Source organism: Chlorocebus sabaeus, chromosome 25 (genome assembly GCF_047675955.1).
Source record: "Chlorocebus sabaeus isolate Y175 chromosome 25, mChlSab1.0.hap1, whole genome shotgun sequence".
Classification (NCBI taxonomy): Eukaryota; Metazoa; Chordata; class Mammalia; order Primates; family Cercopithecidae; genus Chlorocebus; species Chlorocebus sabaeus.
Window position 1 is genome coordinate 77,823,378 of NC_132928.1, and position 22,282 is coordinate 77,845,659.

The 22,282-nt window shown below is 40.4% G+C and overlaps 1 protein-coding gene across 2 annotated transcripts in view; it reads left to right on the forward strand.

Annotated features, from left to right (window-relative positions):
• CHRM3 (cholinergic receptor muscarinic 3) overlaps positions 1-21,031 on the forward strand; it is a 511,637-nt gene extending 490,606 nt beyond the window's left edge. For both annotated transcript variants that reach the window (XM_073011865.1, XM_037986064.2), the window contains one exon: positions 17,446-21,031. In XM_073011865.1, the coding sequence (XP_072867966.1) occupies positions 17,465-19,237 (1,773 nt within the window). In that variant the 5' untranslated portion in view covers positions 17,446-17,464 and the 3' untranslated portion in view covers positions 19,238-21,031. The remainder of the gene's footprint in view (positions 1-17,445) is intronic.
• The last annotated feature ends 1,251 nt before the right edge of the window (positions 21,032-22,282 follow it).

The following is a 22,282-nucleotide window of genomic DNA, read 5'->3' on the forward strand; positions in this document are numbered from 1 at the left end:
AGGCCGACGTTGAGGTGAGGCTGCAGGAGGTGAGGTTGCAGAGAGGAGGCAGAGGTTGTGGTGAGCTGAGATCATGCCTCTGCACTCCAGCCTGGGCAACAAGAGTGAGACTCCATCTCCATCTCAAAAAAAAAAGAAGAGAGAGAGTGTGTGTTTTAGTTTTAGAGTTTGGCAGACACAGTCCATTTCCTAGTACTGCTAGTTAACTAGTCAAATGTTCCTCGGGCAAGTTTCCTCTTAACCCCTCTGAGCATCAGTGTCCTCATGCATACAATATCGAGAATAATGTCTGAATTACTGAATTATTATAAGGATTTAACCTAATGAATATATATGTCATATATTGCAGAACACACAGCAGGCACTCAAAATATGGTGGGCAGTACCAGTTACTATAGGGTTGCTTATACTTTGGGTCATATTGTACATCCTGAAATATCACTGTTCAGCAACGTTCATAGCACTGTACATGGTGCAGTGCAACTTCAAATATTAACACAATAAGACATGTTGAATCTTCCACTCGCATCATAAAGATTATTAAATCATTTGAATCTGGGAGTTGGCAATTGCAAAAAAGAATTCCTTTGGAGAAGCTTGTCCATTCCTTTGCAGCATATTAATTCTGTAAAGCGTTTGATGCATGTTGTCATCAGGAAGATCCAATTGATAATGTTTGCCACAGATAAGGACTTCATCACATCTCAGCCACTGAATTATGCACCCTTCATATAAGATCCCAGGAAAGGGAAAGACAAGCCTTACAGGATGAAGTCATCTGCACTGGTAACCTAGGTGTACGCAGACAGTTTGCAGTCAGGTGTATATGGTTCTAAATTGTCTACTGCCTGTATATCCATGTATCCATATATACATATATCCCTTGTCCTCAGGGAGCCTAGAGGTGGGTGGGGAAAGATGACACATCTGAACTTATCAGGGCAAGGGACTTTCTATGCTGAGATCCTCATGCACACCCCAGGCAGCCAGAGTTCTATCGCCCAGAGGAGGTGCAATGTAGGGGTTTTCTAAAAATAGTTCCAGGCACCTAACCTCAGCATTCAACCTGCACTTAATTGTTTTTATTCATACATTTCAGTATAATTTCTTTTTTTCCCTCTGAATAAATCTTTCCATTTCTATTGCTTTCACATGCCAACTGAAAAATGACTAGGTTCAAGAGTTTGCAAAGGAGAGCTTTAGTTCCCATGAAGAGTTGCACCTTGAGGGTGGCCATTCTGACAGGCTAAGAAGCATAACTTCCTGTCAGAAGCAAAACAGACACAAAGGGAACAGGAATTTCGCTGAGTAGGGTGGCCTAATATACATATTTAATAAGCTATAGTAAGTGTCATGAATATTTATGAAGGCAGAAATGTACACACATGCACAATTGAGCTTCATGCCCCTTCGTGGGTCCTATATACAAAAAATGGCAGCATTAGCATGACCTGAAGGTGGAGTTTCCAGCCCTCTGACTTCAAAAGGTGAAGCAGGGGACACGAAAACCCTCAATGCACATTCTCCATAGACTGGCCAGAGCCACTCCATGGTAGATGGTCCTTTATCAGGCAAAGAAGGAGGGGTAGCATCAGGGGATTGGTTGATATCAGAGTGGAGTTTGAAAGGGATGGTTTCTGTTCAGCCTTAAGGGAAGAAAGCTTCATCCTAGTTATTGAGGGTGGGGGTATAGCAAGGTGTGTCTCATCTATCCCCATCACAGCCGAGAACTCAGTGTTCAAGGTCACCCTAGGGTCCCTTTGGCCAAGAGATGGTCTGTTCAGTCAAGTAAGAGGCTTAGAATTTTATTAGCTTACACGCACTTTTGGTGTTTAGTTTTTTCAGTCATACTCCTCTCATGTTTTAGAATAAGGATTCGCACTGTTTTGTTTGACTGGCTCAACTTTATTCCTTTGGCCCTTTGTTTTTAATCCCAGAGAGCCAGAACTAATAGTGATATGAGCTTTAGTTTCCATTTGGTTTCAGGAAATTCAAAACAAGAGATCATTGTTTTCTAATATTTAATTATATAGGCTGTGCCAAAGTAGACATTTTATTATTATTTTATTTTGATTCTTGCAGTTTCTGTACTTATTGTTTCATTTTCACAGATAGGTGGTACTTTCATTAAAATAATCTTTTATTCTTGTGTACAAATTTAAAGAATTTAATTTATATTTTATGATTTAATCAAAATCTGCAAATGACCTTGGAGTTTGTTGTTTTAATAGAAATGTTCCTTAAGCTCCTGATCCATCTTAAACTTCATTGCAATCTTTGCATATTTATTAATTATTTGATTTTATACAGTTTTATGATGTGGGACAGATGGTTGATGACTAGCTCCTTTGACACTGGTAAAATGAGACATGCAGCTTTCACTTTTTACTAAAATTATAATAGATCTAGTGGGGGAAAATGAATCTAGAAACTAGCTATTTTTTTTTTCAAAGTATCTTAGATTTGTATTGGCCTCACTGATGCTGAGCTCTGCAACATTTCACTTAAAAGAGTCTTCGGCAAACACAGTGTCTCATGCACCTTCCTGTCCTGGAAATCCTATTTTAGCCAAGGACATAATGTGCCCACATCTGAACCCTGGACAGTGTCTCTTTATGTTTTGGGGTTATTTTTAAAGTGTGTGTGACATATAGATGTATTTGCACTGAATAGGAAAGATGTCCACAATATACTGTTTAATGAAAATAAAAAGCAAGCTAGAGAACATAATACATATTGGAGGCTTGGGAATAAAATCTTGGATCAGATGGCTTTGGTTTAAGTCTTAACCCTGGCTTCCTAGGAGCTGTGTGACACTGGCCCTGTCTCAGAACCTCTCTGTGTCTTCATTTTCTCATCCAGTGACTAAAAAATAGACTCTTCACTCACAGGATCCCAGTGAGGATGAAATGAATTAATATGTGTACACACAGGAAACAGTGCCTGGCACATACTGAGTGTTTAAAAATATGCATATGTCATTTTGCAAAAGAACACATTTTGGAAGAATATATCCATTCATCTAACAAATATTTACTTAGTAAACTGCTACTAGGGATTACCTCTAGGGCATGGGAATGAGAAAGGCAACGGCAAGAGGACTGAGTTTCTGCTTCATAAGCTTAGCTATTGTTTTACGATTTTGCTTGTTCGTGGAAGATCTGCTTACAAGGACAGAGATGAGGAAACAGACCTGACAGCCAGCCTGTGTGTGTGGCATCCTGCATCTGCATTTACAGTCAGCTGTGTGACTTGCGACAAGTCTTCAACTCCTTGGCGCATCCATTTCTTCACACTTAAAGTGGAAATCATAACAGTCCCCACCTCGTATGGCTATTGTGTGGATGAAATGGGTCAGTACATGCATTTCACTTAGAAAAGCATTCTGTTCCTTGAAGGACAGACGTGATTGGCAGCTGTAGCAGTAGCAGAGGAAAGGGTAGGGTCAAAATCTGCAATGCCCCGAGGTTTTCATGATGTTTGTCTTTGAAATCGTAAAAAAAAAAAAAAAAAAAGAATTTAGAAAACATGTCCCTGAAAAAAACAATAGGAATCCAAATGAAATTGTGGGCTTTTTTCTCATTTCCATAATTTCCTAATCTTCCCACTATAGTTTTTAATCCCTTAGCCATGTATAAAATTCTTTGCTGAGTATCTCACCCAGTTTTTCCTATTGGTGAGGTTTTTCCACTTTGTATCTTATCTCTTTCTTCACCTCCTCCACTTCGCCTTCTTCTTCTTCTTCAATTGAATTCGCTTTGATCTTAAGGGTCTTTTGCTCTCACCCTGTCGGGAGGAATCACAGTGACTGTCTTTTCCTGGCCAGATTTGCTTTTCTGAGAAACATTGATGACTAATAAAGTCATAGGCATCAAATATAGATCCACTAAACATTTTATCTACTAAGGAACCACTTTATTTTCATCACAGTTGGAGATTCTAAGACAGATTTGGAAACTCAGTAAAGGAAGGAAAAGGAAAAAGGCTTTTGATATTGTCTTCAAGGGATTAACAACCTAATAGTAAAATAAAAACATATGTACTCAACAAGAGATATTTCAAATATTCAAGCAGGGATTGGCACAGGCGCAAGTGGATGCTTTGCCGGCATGCCCCAGGGACCTCAGCTGTGAGTGTGTGCAGGAAGCAGGAGAGAAGATTCCCATTTATTTTATTTATTTGTTTATTTTTATTTTTTGAGATGGAGTCTCATGCTGTCATTCAGGCTGGAGTGCAGTAGCACAATCTCAGCTCACTGCAACCTCTGCCTCCCAGGTTCAAGCGATTCTCATGCCTCAGCCTCCTAAGTAGCTGGGATTACAGGCGTGTGCCACCACACCCGGCTAATTTTTTGTATTTTTAGTAGAGACAGGGTTTCACCATGTTGTCCAGGCTGGTCTCGAACTCATGCCCTCAAATGATCAGCCCGCCCTGGCCCCCCAAAGTGCTGGAATTACAGGCATGAGTCACTGCACCCGGCCGAGAAGCCTTCCATTTATAAAGCTTAACCCACCAACGTGTCAGAGGCTTTACCTACTGTTTCACTGAATCACTTAACCATACGGTGTTACTAGTCTTAATTTTCTGGTGTTACACAGAGGATCCCAGAGCTTTAATAACTAACCTGAAGTCTCACGGCTCATAAGTGAGGAGCCAGGACACAAATTCGGGCTGTCTAGCACCTCGCAGGGCCCTCTGGTGCCTTCAGTATATGGCAAGCATTCACTGCCCTGGAAGATAAATTCAAGGGCAGCAAAAAACAATTACAGAACAATTTCTGTATTATGTGATGCTCATTTTCCTCAGAAAAATCTAGCCAGATTGTGTCCATGAGCAGACGGACATTTGAAGAGAGGATATGTTTGTGGAGAACTCACCGCTTTTTCTCTGCAGCAGCAGAGGTTGAAGCAGTTCCACGACAACCGCCCGGGTATATCGCGATGCCCTTCTCTCCCGGCCGTACCTCCTTCCTGTCCTGAAAGATGGATTCCACTGAATTCTTTCGTTTCTTGAGTGCAGCCCTCCCGAATGTCACTGAGAGAGTTTGTGAGAAAGCCCAAATTTGTTTCTGTCTTCCTTCCAGCTGCCTCTGGAGCCCCCAGTCCTCTGCTCTCCATCCTTCCAAGTTACTGTTCATCAGACACAACCTCCCTTCCTGCTCTCTTACCTTTTCTCAAACTTTGCTTTCTTGAGCGCTTCTGTTACTGGTTCTGCCATCCAAAGTGTAACTATTACAAATTGTTCTACCCTATAGACACATACATGCATACATTTATTACAGTACTGTTCACGATAGCAAATACATGGAGTCAACCTAAATGCCCATCATCAATAGACTGGATTTTTTAAAATGTACTACACATACACTGTGGAATACTATGCAGCCATGAAAAATGAGATAATATCCTTTGCAGCAACATGAATAAAGCTGGAAGCCATTATCCTAAGCAAAGTAACACAAGAACAGAAAACCAAACACTGCATGTTCTCATTTATAAGTGGGAGCTGAACATTGAGTACACATAGACACAAAGAAGGGAACGACGTATACCAGGGCCATACATGAGTGTGGAGGGTGGGAGGAGAGAGAGGATTGAAAATCTCCTATTGGGTACTATGCTTATTATATGAGTGTAAAAATAATCTGTACACCAAACCCCCCACAACACACAATTTACCTATATAACAAACCTGCCCGTGTACCCCTGAACCTCAAGTTAAGAAACAACAACAACAAAATGTAACTATTCATCTCAATTAAAACAGAGTAGAGGCAGTCATTCTAGGTCTGCTCTGGGAATGACATTATGCTATTCTCAAGGCACAACCTTGAGTAGGTGAAGATGAAAGTGTCCCTCCAGGAGTCTGTGCTGTCCCAGAGACACAGTGAAGTGCTCTGTGAGGTAACAGGAATTTGTACAGAGTGCATCAGGGACACTGGGAGTTAGCTTCACATGAATTCTTCCGTCTGTTTGGAATGCTGTGCCCGCTCTTGACTGCATGGCAGCTTGGAGTCTTTTTTTGTTTTTTTTGAGACGGAGTCTCACTCTGTCGCCCAAGCTGGAGTGCAGTGGCCAGATCTCAGCTCACTGCAAGCTCCGCCTCCCGGGTTTACGCCATTCTCCTGCCTTAGCAGCTGGGACTACAGGCACCGCCACCTCACCCGGCTAGTTTTTTGTATTTTTTAGTAGAGACGGGGGTATCACCATGTTAGCCAGGATGGTCTCGATCTCCTGACCTCGTGATCCGCCCGTCTCGGCCTCCCAAAGTGCTGGGATTACAGGCTTGAGCCACCGCGCCCGGCCCAGCTTGGAGTCTTATTCCTCAAGACTCACAAAATGTCCTTATCTTTGTTACTGCCACATCAACTCAAGCAAAGCTAATCATCTATACTGCTCCTTCCACTGCAATTATTTTGTTTAGTTGGTGGCATGGCCAACAAGTGGTTTTCCAGAACCAGAACCACAGCCCCAGTCTAAGTCTTGCAGGAAGAGCTCAAACACATTTACTGCATGAAATAACGACTGCAGGGTTGAACACACGAATATAAGATTCCTTTTGTGCTGGGTGAGTGAAGAATGTGATTTCCAGAGAAGTGGGACCTGATTCTCGAAGAGATTTAGAGTTTGCCTCATTAATAAGTATCGGGACATTTTCCAGGTTTTCCTGAAAACCGCAACGCTACGTTTTTCTGGGTCTGTAAGATCTCTCTTTATAGCAGGGTTTCTCAGCCTCCACACTATCAACATCTTAGCAGCCTTAATTCTTTGTGGGGAGCTGTCCTGTGCGTCGTGGGATGTTTATCAGCGTTGATAGCGTCTACCCACTAGATGTCAGTAGCACATTCTCCCCAGGTTGTGACAAGAAAAGTGGCTCCAGACATTGCCAGAAATCCCCTAGGGCAGAGTCACCCTGGGTTGAAAACCACTGCTTTATACTCAACAAATGTTAGCTCTTGTTAGGCGTGAAAAAGACCTTGCTATAAAGTCCACCAGCCATAGAACATTATTGAATTGATTTTACCATTTTTGAGAAGCTGCTGTGGGCCAGTCAGGCTATACGGGGTGCTGTATACAGATTCTATTTAATCCTCAAGTATTATAATCCTCATTTTGCAGATGAGGATGTAGGATCAGAGTGCCTAGGCAATGTGCCCACATGGCAGAATGGGGTATATTTCTTGGCCCTAACATGCTATGGCAGGTGTTAGCCGTTTAATGCATGTCTCCCACATTGCTTTTACTCTCTTTGCAAATACAGTTCTATCTACATGTATGACTTGGGGCGTGCAAATAGGCTGAAGTTTGAAGGGAAATCAGATGTGTGGAGCATGTCCAGATATAAAATTAAATACTCTGATAAATATGGACCTTGAATTAAAAAGTGATCACGAGTCTAACTTAATCATGAAAGCATAAATATTAAGCCAAAAAATTTTCTTCACCAGGTGTCCTTTCAGTACATAAACTGAGGTATTAGAAATAGTTAGTCCAAATGACTGTTTTCACTAGATTTTTCATCAGAATGACTTCCACAGTTACATTAAATTGGCTGGTATTTTAAAAGCATTGTTTATCCTGCACTATAAAAGCACAGTATTAAAAACATATAATAATAAATACATCGCTACAATGTTGAAGAATAATCAGTAAATCTGTTTGTGGTGGAACAGAATCCAGCTGCACTCTTTCCCTGTTTCTCTCAGAAAAGGGTAACTTCAGCAACAAGGAGTCTGCCCTTTCCGGGTGAAGAGGTCATACTAATATTTAACAAGAACCACTCACGTGTGCTTTTCGCTTCGTGCCATTTCTCTAGATATTCTAATGACAAAAGGTTGTAGACTTGAGAGTGCTAATGCAAGTAAACATCAGTCCAATCTAGGTTTTTGGTTTTGAGGAAAAACTGTGTTATTTCAACAGCTACTGCTACACAAAAGAGTTCCTGATGCAAATCCTTTTCCAAGCATCCTGCGTTTTTGTTGTCAAGGTCCATATTTATCAAATCAGGTAAAAATCCAGGAAAGGTGGCAACTAAGGGAGGAGGCAGCATGATACATCAACTTTCTTAGAAAAAAAAAAAAATCTCCTTTTTAAATAGAATTTTATTCCGGTTTTGGCGTTCAGAGATGTTTTGTTCACAATAAGAGCCATTGCTCCATATTAGGTAACATCTTTCCCCCTTGCAGCTTGAAATGAGTATCAAGAGCCAGGTTCACAAGTTGGATTCCCTTTAAAGACACGTTTGATTGCAAAGCTTTGTTGACTGTGTTTGATATCCTCCGCGAACTGCATGACTGAGCTAAGCTGAAGTTCCCGGTCACCAGCGTGGGGAATGGGCAGCTGCTTCAGCGCCTGCTGGCAGAGAGGCTGTTCTCCGAGTCTGCTTTGCCACCTAGTGGCTTTGATGTGGTATTTCCATTCACCGGATAGTTTTAAAAGTCATTTTAGCCGTTGAATGCTATGGTGAATTACGGCAGAAAACAGAGACACTCTAAGCAAAGAAGGCAGTCAAAGAGAGACGCAAAACAAGCCCTGAAAAATGAAGCAGACTGGATTGTAAATAGGGAAGAAGCACTAAATAGCTGGTCTGAGAAAAAACTGCTCGGCTGTATGTTGCAAAGATATTTTGGGTTTTTCCCATATCATTAGTTAAAAATAATAAAAACAATTATACAGGTAGAATTAATCTAGACATCTAGAAAATTTACATGTTTTTAATCAGTTCAGTAGATTTAAAAACCGAGAGCCCTCAAACATTTTTCCCAAATAGGTACTGCCTGGTTGGCTCAGAGGACATGAAATGAGTTTGTCTCCTTGGAATTCATTATAATCAGATGCCTCACATGTATGTTGGCCTTGTCAGTTTCTGTAAGCAATTTCGCATGTATTTTCACACTGGATATTTACACGTTTTTACATTTTCTAAAGTTACCTATAGATTTTGCAGACTTGTAACCCCAGAAAAGTTATTTTTTCGATAACTAGGAGGAAGAAGGCAAATTTCCTAGAACTAACCTTCAATTTCTCCTAAACTCCATACTATCAAATTTTTTTGGTTTTTTTTCACATTTTTTGTTTCACCCTCTTCTTTTAAATATTAATAAAAGATGTCAAAATATTCACTGCAGTGGCTTTCCAACATTATTCAACACAAAATACATTGTATGTACCTCACCACTATAGACATAATTTTATACGTGTGTGTATGTAGAGCAAAAATTTAATGAAGTGTGATTGTCATTATGTGGTATGTATTCTGATATATCCTATTCAATTTGCTGTATGTTTTTTTCTTTTTTAATTCTCATATTGACCCACTAATTGGCTCTTGCACTTTGAACTCAGTGTGTGCGTGTGTATATATATACACACATATATATCTGTTGAATTTAGTGTGTGTATATATATGTATATACATATATACATATATATACACACATATACTTATATACACACACATATATACATATGTGTATGTATATACATACATATATATGTATATACACACACATATATATACACACACACCAAGTTCAAAATGCAACAGCCAATTAGTGGACCAATTAGTGTGTGTGTATGTGTGTGTGTATATATAGTGTATATACATAGTAAGTTCAACATGCAATGTATATATACACCAAGTATATAAGTATAGTAAGTACATAGTATATATACACTATATAAGTATACTAAGTATGTGGTATATATACACTAAGTATATATACATACACATAGATGTAACTACCCCACAAAGGCACTCATGGTACCCACAGGCAGGATCTTGCTCAGTTTTCCACTTCTTACCTGAGCTCTGGTGCCTGGAACGGTTCAGTAACCATTCCCTGAATGTTCCACCCACAATCTGGCAGGGAGGGAGCCTGCTCTGACCCCAGAGAGAAGCCAGGCACCTGCCCCTGCTCTGCACCTACCTGACCATGCCCTGAGCCCTCATGCAGGCTGCATTCCTAGAAATCCTGCCTGGGATTACTTATAAAATGTGAAGATCACTGGGCTGATAAGAATCTCTGTTCCCACCACCTGTTTCTTCCTGAGCATTAAAAGGAAAGGCTTCCCATAGGTCTCCTCACCAGTATCATTCAATTCAATGAGTGTAGAGTATGAACTCCCTTGACTCAAAATATCCTAACACTACGGAATATAGGCCGTTGAGTCAGGATGAGGAAGGAATATTAAACATAGAAATGATACCTTCTACTCAGAAAATCACCATCAACTGAGGGCTCTTAGCCCAGGATTATCATTGCTTCATTTGGGTCTGACCTGCAGACCTGATTCTCAGGAAGTTACATATTATCTGTGAAATAATAGATATGCCTGAAGTAAAACATTTGACGACTCTCAATTCTAATAAGTATTTTTAGATATTCTTTTTTTTTTTTTTTTTTTTTTTGAAGTCCTTATGACCTGCTGATCAGTTTCTCCTCATGTCATCCTGTGTACCGACAGGACCTCCATTGCTGAGCCACCAGAGAACAGTCCTTTTAATGAGGCTGTGGCCCCGAGGCCTGGGAGAAGGTCATAGAAAATGTTCGAAGGAAGATGGGGGTAGGTGGGAGAAATCTTGTTTCCTGGCCCTATAAGGACACTGTCTTCCTTGATAAAGCTGGGTACAGCCTTGATAGGAATAGATTGGGGAGCACTAGGAATGTACCTCACCTGGGCTGTGGAGAAAAGACAGTGGACTCAGAAGAGGCATGGCAGGTGCTGAATGTCCCTTGGAGGAACAAAGGCAAGAAAGGCCCCCTACAGCAATGAGGGGAGAAAATCCACAACCCAGAGAACTAGGATTTCTTGTGTGTGAGATAATACGTTGCTCATTTACATATAAAGTGTGTATAATATTTTTACTCCATCTTATTCAGGCGAGCAGGACCAGTGGTTTCATTTTTGTGTAATTTGCCTCAAAGCTGCCTGTGGAGGCCCCATTCTGCATAGCAAATCACCACAAACTTAGCAGCTTACAATCAGGTTTCCTGTTCAGAGTCTCAGCACCGAAATCAAGGTGTTTGCCCGGCTGAGTTTATGTCTCAGGCAAGACTAAGGAAGAATTCATTACGACAGCATTCAGGTCGTCGATGCTTCTGCCACAGTGACCCACTGACCTCTGAGCAGCTGCCATCTCTGGGTACCAGGCAGGAGGGCATGAGGCACGCGTCGTCTTTGAGTCTGATCAGTATTATCAGATGCGACCTTTTTCTTCTCCAACCTTCTCCGCATTTAAAAGCAACAGCAGGGTGGAGGGCAAGATCCCCAGCCCTCCTTGGTGACCATCACCAATATCTTCCCCTTACAAGTCTCTTCTTCACTTCCTTCTGGCTTTGGAAACTTTGGGAATTTTTTTTCTCATTTGGGACATTACAGACTGAGCTGAAGTCTTCTTTGTCCATCACCCTCAATCCTATTTATCTTCCTCCTCCAAAATACCACTGCTAATAGATGATTTACATGTATATGTTTCTATCCTTTTATGACAATTTTAATTACATTAATATACTAAAGGTGGTATATGTCCATATGTCTACATACAACCTTTAGTATATGGGCATGCACAGTCTTTAGTATACTATTGCTGTGTTTCATTGTAAACTGAATTTTATCATGTTGTATTTATCATCCCACAACTTGCCTTTCTTACTTCACCAGTATTTTTAGATGGTTATAAGTTAATGTATATCGAGTTGATTGCCTTTTTCTGCTGCATAGTATTCCCTTTTATGAATGACCTCATTTTTTAATTCATTTCAAAACAAATGAATGGTCTTATAGATTTTCCTCATTTTTGTCATAAAAATAAATGCTTCAGTTAATAGCCTTGTGCATGTCTCCTTGTATACATATGAACGCAATAATTTCCAAAGGGTAGATATCTAGCAGTTGGATTGCTAGTTCATTTTACATACCTTTTCAGTTTTAATTAATACCTCCAAATCACCTTTTGTAGTACTTATATCAATTTATTCACTCTGGATGTGGCAAGGGGAAATTTTTCTTATTTTCCTAGTGTGTAGGTCAGTATACCACGCACTGATGCTCAGAAGACCAAGTGTTTGCAGTTTAAAAGCCCTTATCTTTAAATCCCTTCTCCCTACCAGAGTATTTAAAGTCTATTTTAAAAAGCAAAAAATTAGGAAATACTGATTTCTCCCTGTGTTTCTACAGTAACAACACAACCCTGAGAACATGAAAAGTTAGCATTGGGAGAAGGGAGGCAAGATCCCCGTTAATACTTCAGAGTATTAGCCTACAACACCACAATGCTTCTTATCTTCTCCATAATCCACAGATCAGGTGACAGTATTCTAGTTTTATAGATGAAGAAAGGTTGTCTCAAAGTAGTCAAGTAATTTGGTAAGTTTATACATCTCCTAGGCCAACCCAGAACTCAGACCCAAATCAGCAAAACTTCAAAGACCACAGCTTTTCAACTCTGCTCTGCTGCTTTCTAATAAAAAAAATTAATGATGATGAGAACATCGTATTTATTAATAGAGTGGTATTAATGTATCTCATCACATCAGAACCCCAAATGAGTACCCACGACTTCCTAAACATTTCTCTCTTCGTAGCTACAAGTCACAATGGGTTTTAGTAGTGTGCTTTGCTCATAATTTCTGCTTCCCATTCAAAAGGCTTTATTGTCCTCAAAGTTATGTTCATATACCACATTTCCTTCTTTCTCGTTGCTTTAATATCTGAGGTCCTTAGAAGGAAACCCAAGGGTAGCATTAGGACTGCCATGGTTATTGACTAGTAACTCGTTAACTTATTAACTCTTGTCCTTTGGATGTTGTATCACATGGGTAAGCAAATGCCTACAAGTCATTTCCCTCTAATGGTTCTTGTCTACCTTTAAAATTTTTGCTCATCTCATACCACACATCTATTGCATGACAGAAAGGGACTAAAACATTTTTAAATAAGGAAAAGCACATCTCTGAGAACTTCAGAAAGGTATTAGATATTGAATGAATGTCAAAGTGTAAGAAGAATGATGGCCAATGGTAGATATGCCAAAGAATACAGGTCAAAGATAAATAAGTATTTAATTAACCCAATACCGACAACTAAACTCACCAATAGCTGTCTTTCCTCAATTCTGGCTTCTTTCATTTTCTGTAGTCAAACAAAGCATAATTGGACTAGAATACTATTCATTTTGGGCGTCTCTTCAGAGTCACAGGATGAAATGGACTAAAAGAAAACAATTGACCTTAGGCTAATTTCAAAAATTCTTACTTATATTCTTCAATAATATAGGTCAACAGAGCAAATTAAATTGTTGTTTAATGTATACAAACATCATGTGATTATCCACCGAGAGTGATTTGATATTGCCTAAATAACTTGTGCTTTTTAAAATATTTTATTAGTATTCCATCTCTTACCTCGGGGTGAGTTTATGAAATGCAGAGGCTGTGGACTCCCTGAATTCCACAGCACCAATCACCATAGTCTAACACTAGCAGTGGTTACATGAGCATGCATTGATATTGACAATGACGGAACACCTTCCAGTTGCAGATGACAGAAAGTGTCTCTGGTAGCCCTGGCAACAAAGGAAAGGCGAGGTCAAGGAGGTGGTGTTGACCTCAGGAGTGGCTAAATTCAGGTTTCAAAGAACATCATCATCATGCTATCTCTGTTTGCCACACTCCCTCCTGTCTCTCTCCTTCCTCCATGCCTTTCCTCTATGTTTGCTTGCTCTTGGTTTCCCATGTGATGGCAAATAGGGTGATCGGCACCTAGTAATTCCAAATAAAAGAGAATTACTGTCTCATTCCAACATCCACATCAAATCCCCAGATCAGCCCTCCTGCCTGGGTCTTCTTCATGTTCATTGTTGTGGTAGAGGAGCCAGGACCATCTGATTGATGCCTGTCCCAAACTACATACTATGAGTGACAGGCTATTTCCAAAAAGACAGTCCAAAGAAAGACAAAACACAGATACCCACGGCATGGCTTTAACCAACGAAGATGAAAGAAGTATCATCAGCACAAATATGAATAAAGCATCAGGATGATTGGGCATTACATTTATTTATAATAAAACCAGCATGGCTAAAGACCTGAAATTGGGGCTACAGGACATGATTGCCTCCCATGGGACATGAAAGCAGAGACCTAGATAGTAGAAACGAGGAAATGTAACTGCTATGTTCAGGAATCTCAGGGGTGAAGGAGAGTTTGGAAAGAGAAAGGCTCTTCAGAGTGCATGAGAAATAAACACAGGTCCCGTGCTGGAAAACAAACAAACAAAAATGGATGAATAAAGATGATAATCTAAAGAGGACCAAATGCCACTTATCAGCATATGGGGCCGAGAGCATTTAAGAGGCACCCCAGACTCCCCAGTAGACCAATAGTAATAGTAGTTATTAACCTCAGAGACAGGGTGTTGACCTGATTAAAGACACATCTGTCCTTGTGAATATACACAGTCACAGGTGCAATGGAGAGATAACAAGGCAAACACCTTTAGAACTGCTGTAAACTGGGATCTGGATGGAGGGAGAACCGCAGACAAATCTTCTCTACATGCATCTTGGAAGAAACCCTGAATGCAATTGCGTGCTACAAACAGCGTGTAATACTTTCCAAACCCAGACATCACTCAGTGAGAGAGAATGAGAGTTAAGTGTAAGTTGACACCTAATAAAACTCAAATATTAAAAAAAAAAAAAAGGAAAAGAATAGTCTCATCAATTTCCTATAATTGAAAATTAGTGCAATGTCAGATATTTCAGCTATGGGAAAATAGTGTTAGATTATACAGAATATTTTGTATTATTCCTCTCTGTAATTGAGTATTATATTAGAATATTTAGACTATTTCAAATTTTTTATTATTTCAAAGAGCACTAAAGTGAACATGTGTACATGTATTTATATGTGTGTGTGTGAGTGTATTTATGTCTAACATTATAGGTATTACGTGTATACATAGAGTTAGCTCCTGAGATCATGGATTTTGGCATTTTTTACAAACTTCAAAATTGCCTTTCAAATGACCAATTTATACTGCAACCCCAAGACCATGAAAATTGATTATTTTTGTCATATTACTGTGAATGCTGAATGTATCGAATCATCTGTATCTTTGCCATTGTTTCAGGTGATAAAGAGTTATCTCATTAATTTTTAAATGCACATCAATTCCACCTTAAGGAGGTGTCTGATGATTTTTAACCAGCTAGGAGGGGCTAGCTGTATAGGACACCTGGAAGGAGCTGGTGGAGAGGCAGCATAGCCTCACAGTTACACATGGAGGCTGTGGGTTCAGATTGTCTGGATGGAACTCTTTAGGTCCCCCCACATGTCCCCTTGTTAGGTCAGTTCCTTGCACAGATTATTTAAATGTGTCTTCCTTTCCTGTAAAATGAGGTTATTTAAGGATTAAATGAGAGAATACACTGGGCACGGCAGCTCACGCCTATAATCCCAGCACTTTGGGAGGCCAAGATGGGCAGATAACTTGAGGCCAGGAGTTTGAGACTAGCCTGGTCAACATGGTGAAACCCCATCTCTACTAAAAACACAAAAATTAGCCAGGTAAGGTGACACATGCATGTAATCACAGCTATTCAGGAGGCTGAAGCATAAGAATCACTTGAACCTGGGAGGCAGAGGCTGCAGTGAGCCAAGATCATACCACTGCTCTCCAGTCTGGGCGAGACTCTGTCTCAAAAAATATAATAAATAAATAAGACAATGCATATGATGCATTTGCACAACATGTACCACATAGTAAATGTCCAATAAATAATTTCTACTAACATTTATTATTGCACTAAATTTAGCTCTGAGCATCCTGGCAGTCAAAGCAAAGAAAGTTCATTGTTCAATAAAAAGAATAAGATAATAATCATAGATACTCATATAGCATTTACTGTATCAGCTCCTGTTCTAAGTACTTTATATATGTTAAAACATTTTGATGAGAAATGAAGCTTCTTTGGTCACTTATTATTGAATTCTGAAAAGAATTTATCAACAATTGATTCTATTATACAGAAAATTATCATTCCCATTTCTCAATGAGAAAACTTGGACTCAAAGAAGTTAAATAGCTAAGATCGCACCTCCAGTAAGTGGTCAAACAGATTTGAACTACTCCTTTTGACCCCATAGTCCTCCTGCTATACCAGAAATCCTTTCCAGAAGGCTCTGTGTGAATCTGACTATTGCTTTGAGAGACACTCTGAGAAAAAGCTGACATTCAATACCTTAAGACTTGATTTAGGACTCTTGCACTGCACTTGCACATATATGTTTATCTGTAAGAGTTTATTGTTGAAGATTTTTTTTTAACCAAGAGCATAAATGCAGTAGCAGGGCACACAATAGATTTTTGCTAGGATGATCAAACTTTGAACTCACAGAATGACACTAATTGAGGAATGATTTGCTTATCTAGTGTACGGTGGCTGGTGGTGTGTGAATTCCTGAGCCAGTGGTGTCCCGGAAGTACAGCCCTGGAGGCTCTGAGAGAATGGTACAGGTCACAACCAAGGCCAGCAGCAACACCAAGGGGGTCTTACTGGTGGCACCTTATTTGTAATGGTTCTTAGTTGTTCATATACTATAGCAACAAGCATTTGAAAGCACTAGTTGCAGTTTCGCAACTTTTATATGCAAATGTGTGTGGGCATGTCCATTTGTTCACGTATGTGTGACATGCTAAAATACGCTTTCATGCTTTGATCTAAAATATCTAAATACTAGAAATATTTAAAACTGGCTTGATCCATTCAAAACATTCTGCTAAAAGTTCATCTGCATGTCATCAAGTAGAAGATAGCTTCCTGGGAGATAGTCGTATTACCAGTCCTTACAAGGAACTGATATCTTACTTTTTCAATTCTGTCTCAAAGAGATAATATAATATGAATTGATTTACATTGGTTTTATCCCTTCTCCAGGTTGGCACTGCTCATTTTAGTGAGGCTTAAATGGCTGGTATCACCTTAAATTTGTGTATTTCTCAAGCCTCAGATGGGTAAATGCCCAGATAGATAAAATGCAAATCAAGTCAAGTTATCAATTTAGCATGATGATAAAACTGTTTGGATAATTGTAATAGAAATGTCTGATATTTTTCGCCTTTACAGAATAAGAGAAGGGCGATTTTGTTTAGTAACAGAATTACATGGAATATATTTAGAAATGAGAAAAATGTGGGAAAAAAGCACAATGTTCAGTGCATGCCACCAATTATACAATACTATCTCAAACAAATCCATGTCTGTCTGCCCTAGACTCCACTCATTTAAAATAAGAGAATGAACTTGATAATGTTTGGCTTCATAGAGCTTCAGCATCCTGTCATAGGCCTTCCATGTCTTTTAACGTATGCAATGCAAAGAACAAGCAAATAAAGGCAGAAGTTTTTCTAACTCCGTCTTTTCTCTCTTTTCTTCCCCTAGACTATGTCAGAGAGTCACAATGACCTTGCACAATAACAGTACCACCTCGCCTTTGTTTCCAAACATCAGCTCCTCCTGGATACACAGCCCCTCCGATGCAGGGCTGCCCCCGGGAACCGTCACTCATTTCGGCAGCTACAATGCTTCTCGAGCAGCCGGGAATTTCTCCTCTCCAAACGGTACCACCGATGACCCTCTGGGAGGTCATACCGTCTGGCAGGTGGTCTTCATCGCTTTCTTAACGGGCATCCTGGCCTTGGTGACCATCATCGGCAACATCCTGGTAATTGTGTCATTTAAGGTCAACAAGCAGCTGAAGACGGTCAACAACTACTTCCTCTTAAGCCTGGCGTGTGCCGATCTGATAATTGGGGTCATTTCAATGAATCTGTTTACGACCTACATCATCATGAATCGATGGGCCTTAGGGAACTTGGCCTGTGACCTCTGGCTTGCCATTGACTACGTAGCCAGCAATGCCTCTGTTATGAATCTTCTGGTCATCAGCTTTGACAGATACTTTTCCATCACGAGGCCGCTCACGTACCGAGCCAAACGAACAACAAAGAGAGCTGGTGTGATGATCGGTCTGGCTTGGGTCATCTCCTTTGTCCTTTGGGCTCCTGCCATCTTGTTCTGGCAATACTTTGTTGGAAAGAGAACTGTGCCTCCAGGAGAGTGCTTCATTCAGTTCCTCAGTGAGCCCACCATTACTTTTGGCACAGCCATCGCTGCTTTTTATATGCCTGTCACCATTATGACTATTTTATACTGGAGGATCTATAAGGAAACTGAAAAGCGTACCAAAGAGCTTGCTGGGCTGCAAGCCTCTGGGACAGAGGCGGAGACAGAAAACTTTGTCCACCCCACGGGCAGTTCTCGAAGCTGCAGCAGTTACGAACTTCAACAGCAAAGCATGAAACGCTCCAACAGGAGGAAGTACAGCCGCTGCCACTTCTGGTTCACAACCAAGAGCTGGAAACCCAGCTCCGAGCAGATGGACCAAGACCACAGCAGCAGTGACAGTTGGAACAACAATGATGCTGCTGCCTCCCTGGAGAACTCCGCCTCCTCCGATGAGGAGGACATTGGCTCTGAGACGAGAGCCATCTACTCCATTGTGCTCAAGCTTCCAGGTCACAGCACCATCCTCAACTCCACCAAGTTACCCTCGTCCGACAACCTGCAGGTGCCTGAGGAGGAGCTGGGGATGGTGGACTTGGAGAGGAAAACTAACAAGCTGCAGGCCCAGAAGAGCGTGGACGATGGAGGCAGTTTTCCAAAAAGCTTCTCCAAGCTTCCCATCCAGCTAGAGTCAGCCGTGGACACAGCCAAGACTTCTGATGTCAACTCCTCAGTGGGTAAGACCACGGCCACTCTACCTCTGTCCTTCAAGGAAGCCACTCTGGCCAAGAGGTTTGCTCTGAAGACCAGAAGTCAGATCACTAAGCGGAAAAGGATGTCCCTCGTCAAGGAGAAGAAAGCAGCCCAGACCCTCAGTGCGATCTTGCTTGCCTTCATCATCACTTGGACCCCATACAATATCATGGTTCTGGTGAACACCTTTTGTGACAGCTGCATACCCAAAACCTTTTGGAATCTGGGCTACTGGCTGTGCTACATCAACAGCACCGTGAACCCCGTGTGCTATGCCCTGTGCAACAAAACATTCAGAACCACTTTCAAGATGCTGCTGCTGTGCCAGTGTGACAAAAAAAAGAGGCGCAAGCAGCAGTACCAGCAGAGACAGTCGGTCATTTTTCACAAGCGCGCACCCGAGCAGGCCTTGTAGAATGAGGTTTTATCAATAGCAGTGACAAAACGCACACATCAACCCACAGACCTTAGGAGGAGGAAGCTGAGGGTGGGGTGATTTCTGGTGATGATAAAAATGGTTTTATCACCCGGATGTGAAAGAAGCTGCCTGTTTACTGATCCATTGAATAAACCCATTTTAACAGAAAAAGTCAATACCAATTTAGCAAAAAAAACAAAAAACAAAAAACATACTACTGAATATATAGAAATTTATTCTGAAATAGACTTTACATGTTTTTTTCTTAAAGAGGAGAAAAATAATTGCTTCACAGCAATTATATACCCAAATTGATCTGCCTGGGTCTTTAATTCCCATTAGCTTTGGAATCTTACACGAGCATAGCTGACCCAGTTCCCACATTCTTCCCAAGGATCCCAAAAGTGGGAATCCAGACCCCACGAGGAACACTGCAGGCTAACGAATCTGTGGTTCCAAAATTATTTCACACGTTGCAAAGCTGAATCTTCTTGTCCCAATAGAGCTTCCTGTCTTTTCTTTGGTGTGTTGTTAAACTCTATTTGTGGACTTGATTCTTGATTCTTGCAAAGTACTGTTTTGTGCAGTTCAAGTTTCGTACAAATAAAAATACGTAAGTATATATATATGTGTGAGTTCTGCACGCACACACATAGTGTATATAATATCATGGGAAACACTGAACTGGCAAACTATTCCTGCAATATACGCTTTCAGTACTTTGGTGACTGAAGTTCTCTAGGATCCTAATGCAACATAAACGTGAAATAAGCCCAGTTTAATGTTTTTGAAACCAGGGCTGTTTTCCACAGAGAGCAGCCAGGCCTTCCCAGCAGGCCTGTGCAGAGCGGACAGGCTCGTGAGTCAGTTGAGCACCGTGGCTTCACCAGACTTGGTGTTAAGCAATCTCCTTTGTTGATGTCTCAACAGAGCCACATCGGGGCCCCCTGAGCTCAAAGAATGAACCACATCCACACGTTTGAATTTAATCATCTAAATCTGAATGTTTCAAAACAAAATTTCTGCTATCTAAACTGCTTGAAACTCAGTAATAGTGTCACGTTTGAATGTCATACACAGCAATATATATATGTATATGTATATATATATATGGCAAAGCAAAAAAAAAAAACAAAAACATGGTGAGAGAGAATGAAGGAGAACATTGTGTTTGATTCTTGCTGAATGGCACCTTCTAAAAGAAAATAGGGCTTGCACCTTTGTTACTCAGCTTTCTGGCCAGTGCTTTCTGGTGTTCATTGAGTAACCTTCACCCAGGAATTGGTGAGGTTTAGGAAGTTCCATGTCCTCTGAAGAAAGAATTACACTCTGAAAAGTAATGCTTCAAATTGATTTCCTTACCTTTTGGGAAAAAAAAAAAATTGTTTTTGCATTCTCCCTTGAATTGACCAAAATGTTAACTGTTTTATTTGGGGAGGGGCTGGGGTGCTGCCGTCATTGTCGTTGTTGTTGCTGCTGTAGTTGTTGGGGTTTCTTTTCCTGTTGCCGGGGCTGTTTGGGGAGAGGGAGGGGAGGGAGGTGGGAGGGCTGCGGAGATATCTTCCCTTTGTACAGGGCATTCGTGTTGTGAACCCAGAGCTGGGTAGAAGCTGCTTTTGTATTCAGTGTGAGGTGGTGTTTACAGGCGACTTTGACAACAGTGGACGTGTACTCAGTGGTGTCTGTGTATCTGAGCTATTTAATTTCATGTTATGTTTATATGCAGAAATATTTATGGATACTACACCAAGTGTTTATTTAATGTTGATAAATATTACTCTTCAGTCGTCAGCCATGGTGTCCTTTGAAAGTGATTCTTTAAAGTCCACTTGAGCAACGAATAGAGTCTATTGAGCTTTCCTGTGGCTAAGAAGAAGAAACATGTCATCCTGTTGGCATCAGCAAGCACCTAACTCTTTCTAGGTAATAAAAAGTCAACCGTCACTTCAACATAAATGTTTAAAACCACTCTTTAGTTAAATCTGATAGGAAATGAACAAAGCAGCCCTCCACCATTGTGTCTGAAATCATTTTACACGGGGAAAAAAAAACGATCAGTGTAATTGTAAGAATGATTTTTTTGGGCCCACATTCAACCAAAGAACAAGAAAAAACAGACGATTTTCTAATATGTACAGCAAACTACAGAATGTCATATTATCCACCTGTGAAATGTCTAGTAAGCAACTGCATCTATATTTTCTTTCTCCACTTGGCCTGGCACTAATAAATATGTGAAAACTTATTCAAGTGTCCCAGTACGTCAGCACTTCCCATCCTTTTGCAAACTCCTATCTTGCCTCCCTCCCAAAAGGGCTGTTTCTTTTATTTAAAAAAAATAATAATAGAATTAAATTTGAGAAAAGGAGAAACCCTGAAATTTAGCAGAACTTTGAGAGTCACTTACAATCTCCTTAAATATGATTATCTCCTTATCCTTGTCCTTTTGTGATGCTAATAATGGCAGAAAAGGAACAAATCCAAGACTCTAGGTCTCCTTTTTTTGGTTTTACTGGTTTTATTATAGAATTGTTTTTAAGCCTCTTATGGATGAAAGCTGCATTTAAATACTATCTACTGACTTTATAGAAAGGTATGTCCATTTCTTGGGTCATTTTCAGAGAAAGAAAACAAGCAAAATAGATTCTTTTGAATATGAAGAATTTAAAAGTATAATTGAAGATGTAGTGAGTGTTTATAACTGGACCTTAGTTACACGTGCATTTCTCAAAGGGCTTGTCATTACGGGAGATATTCAGCATTTACATAAGATCAAAATGTCTTCATCCCAAACTGGGAATCAAATTATTTCATGCCATATGCATGAGGCTTGCAGACATTTCAAGATTAGCCACTTTGATTGAAAGAAGAAAATGATCAAACTACACTTGGAGAATCTCTCTCTCTCCCTCTCCTTCCTTCTCTCTCTCTCACAAGCACACACACAACACACATTCTCCATTCTCCAGGCATTGCCAGATGGTTAGAAGTGAGCTCTCTCTGGCGCCCTAGTTCCCTCGGCTCTGCTCTCCTTTGCCCATC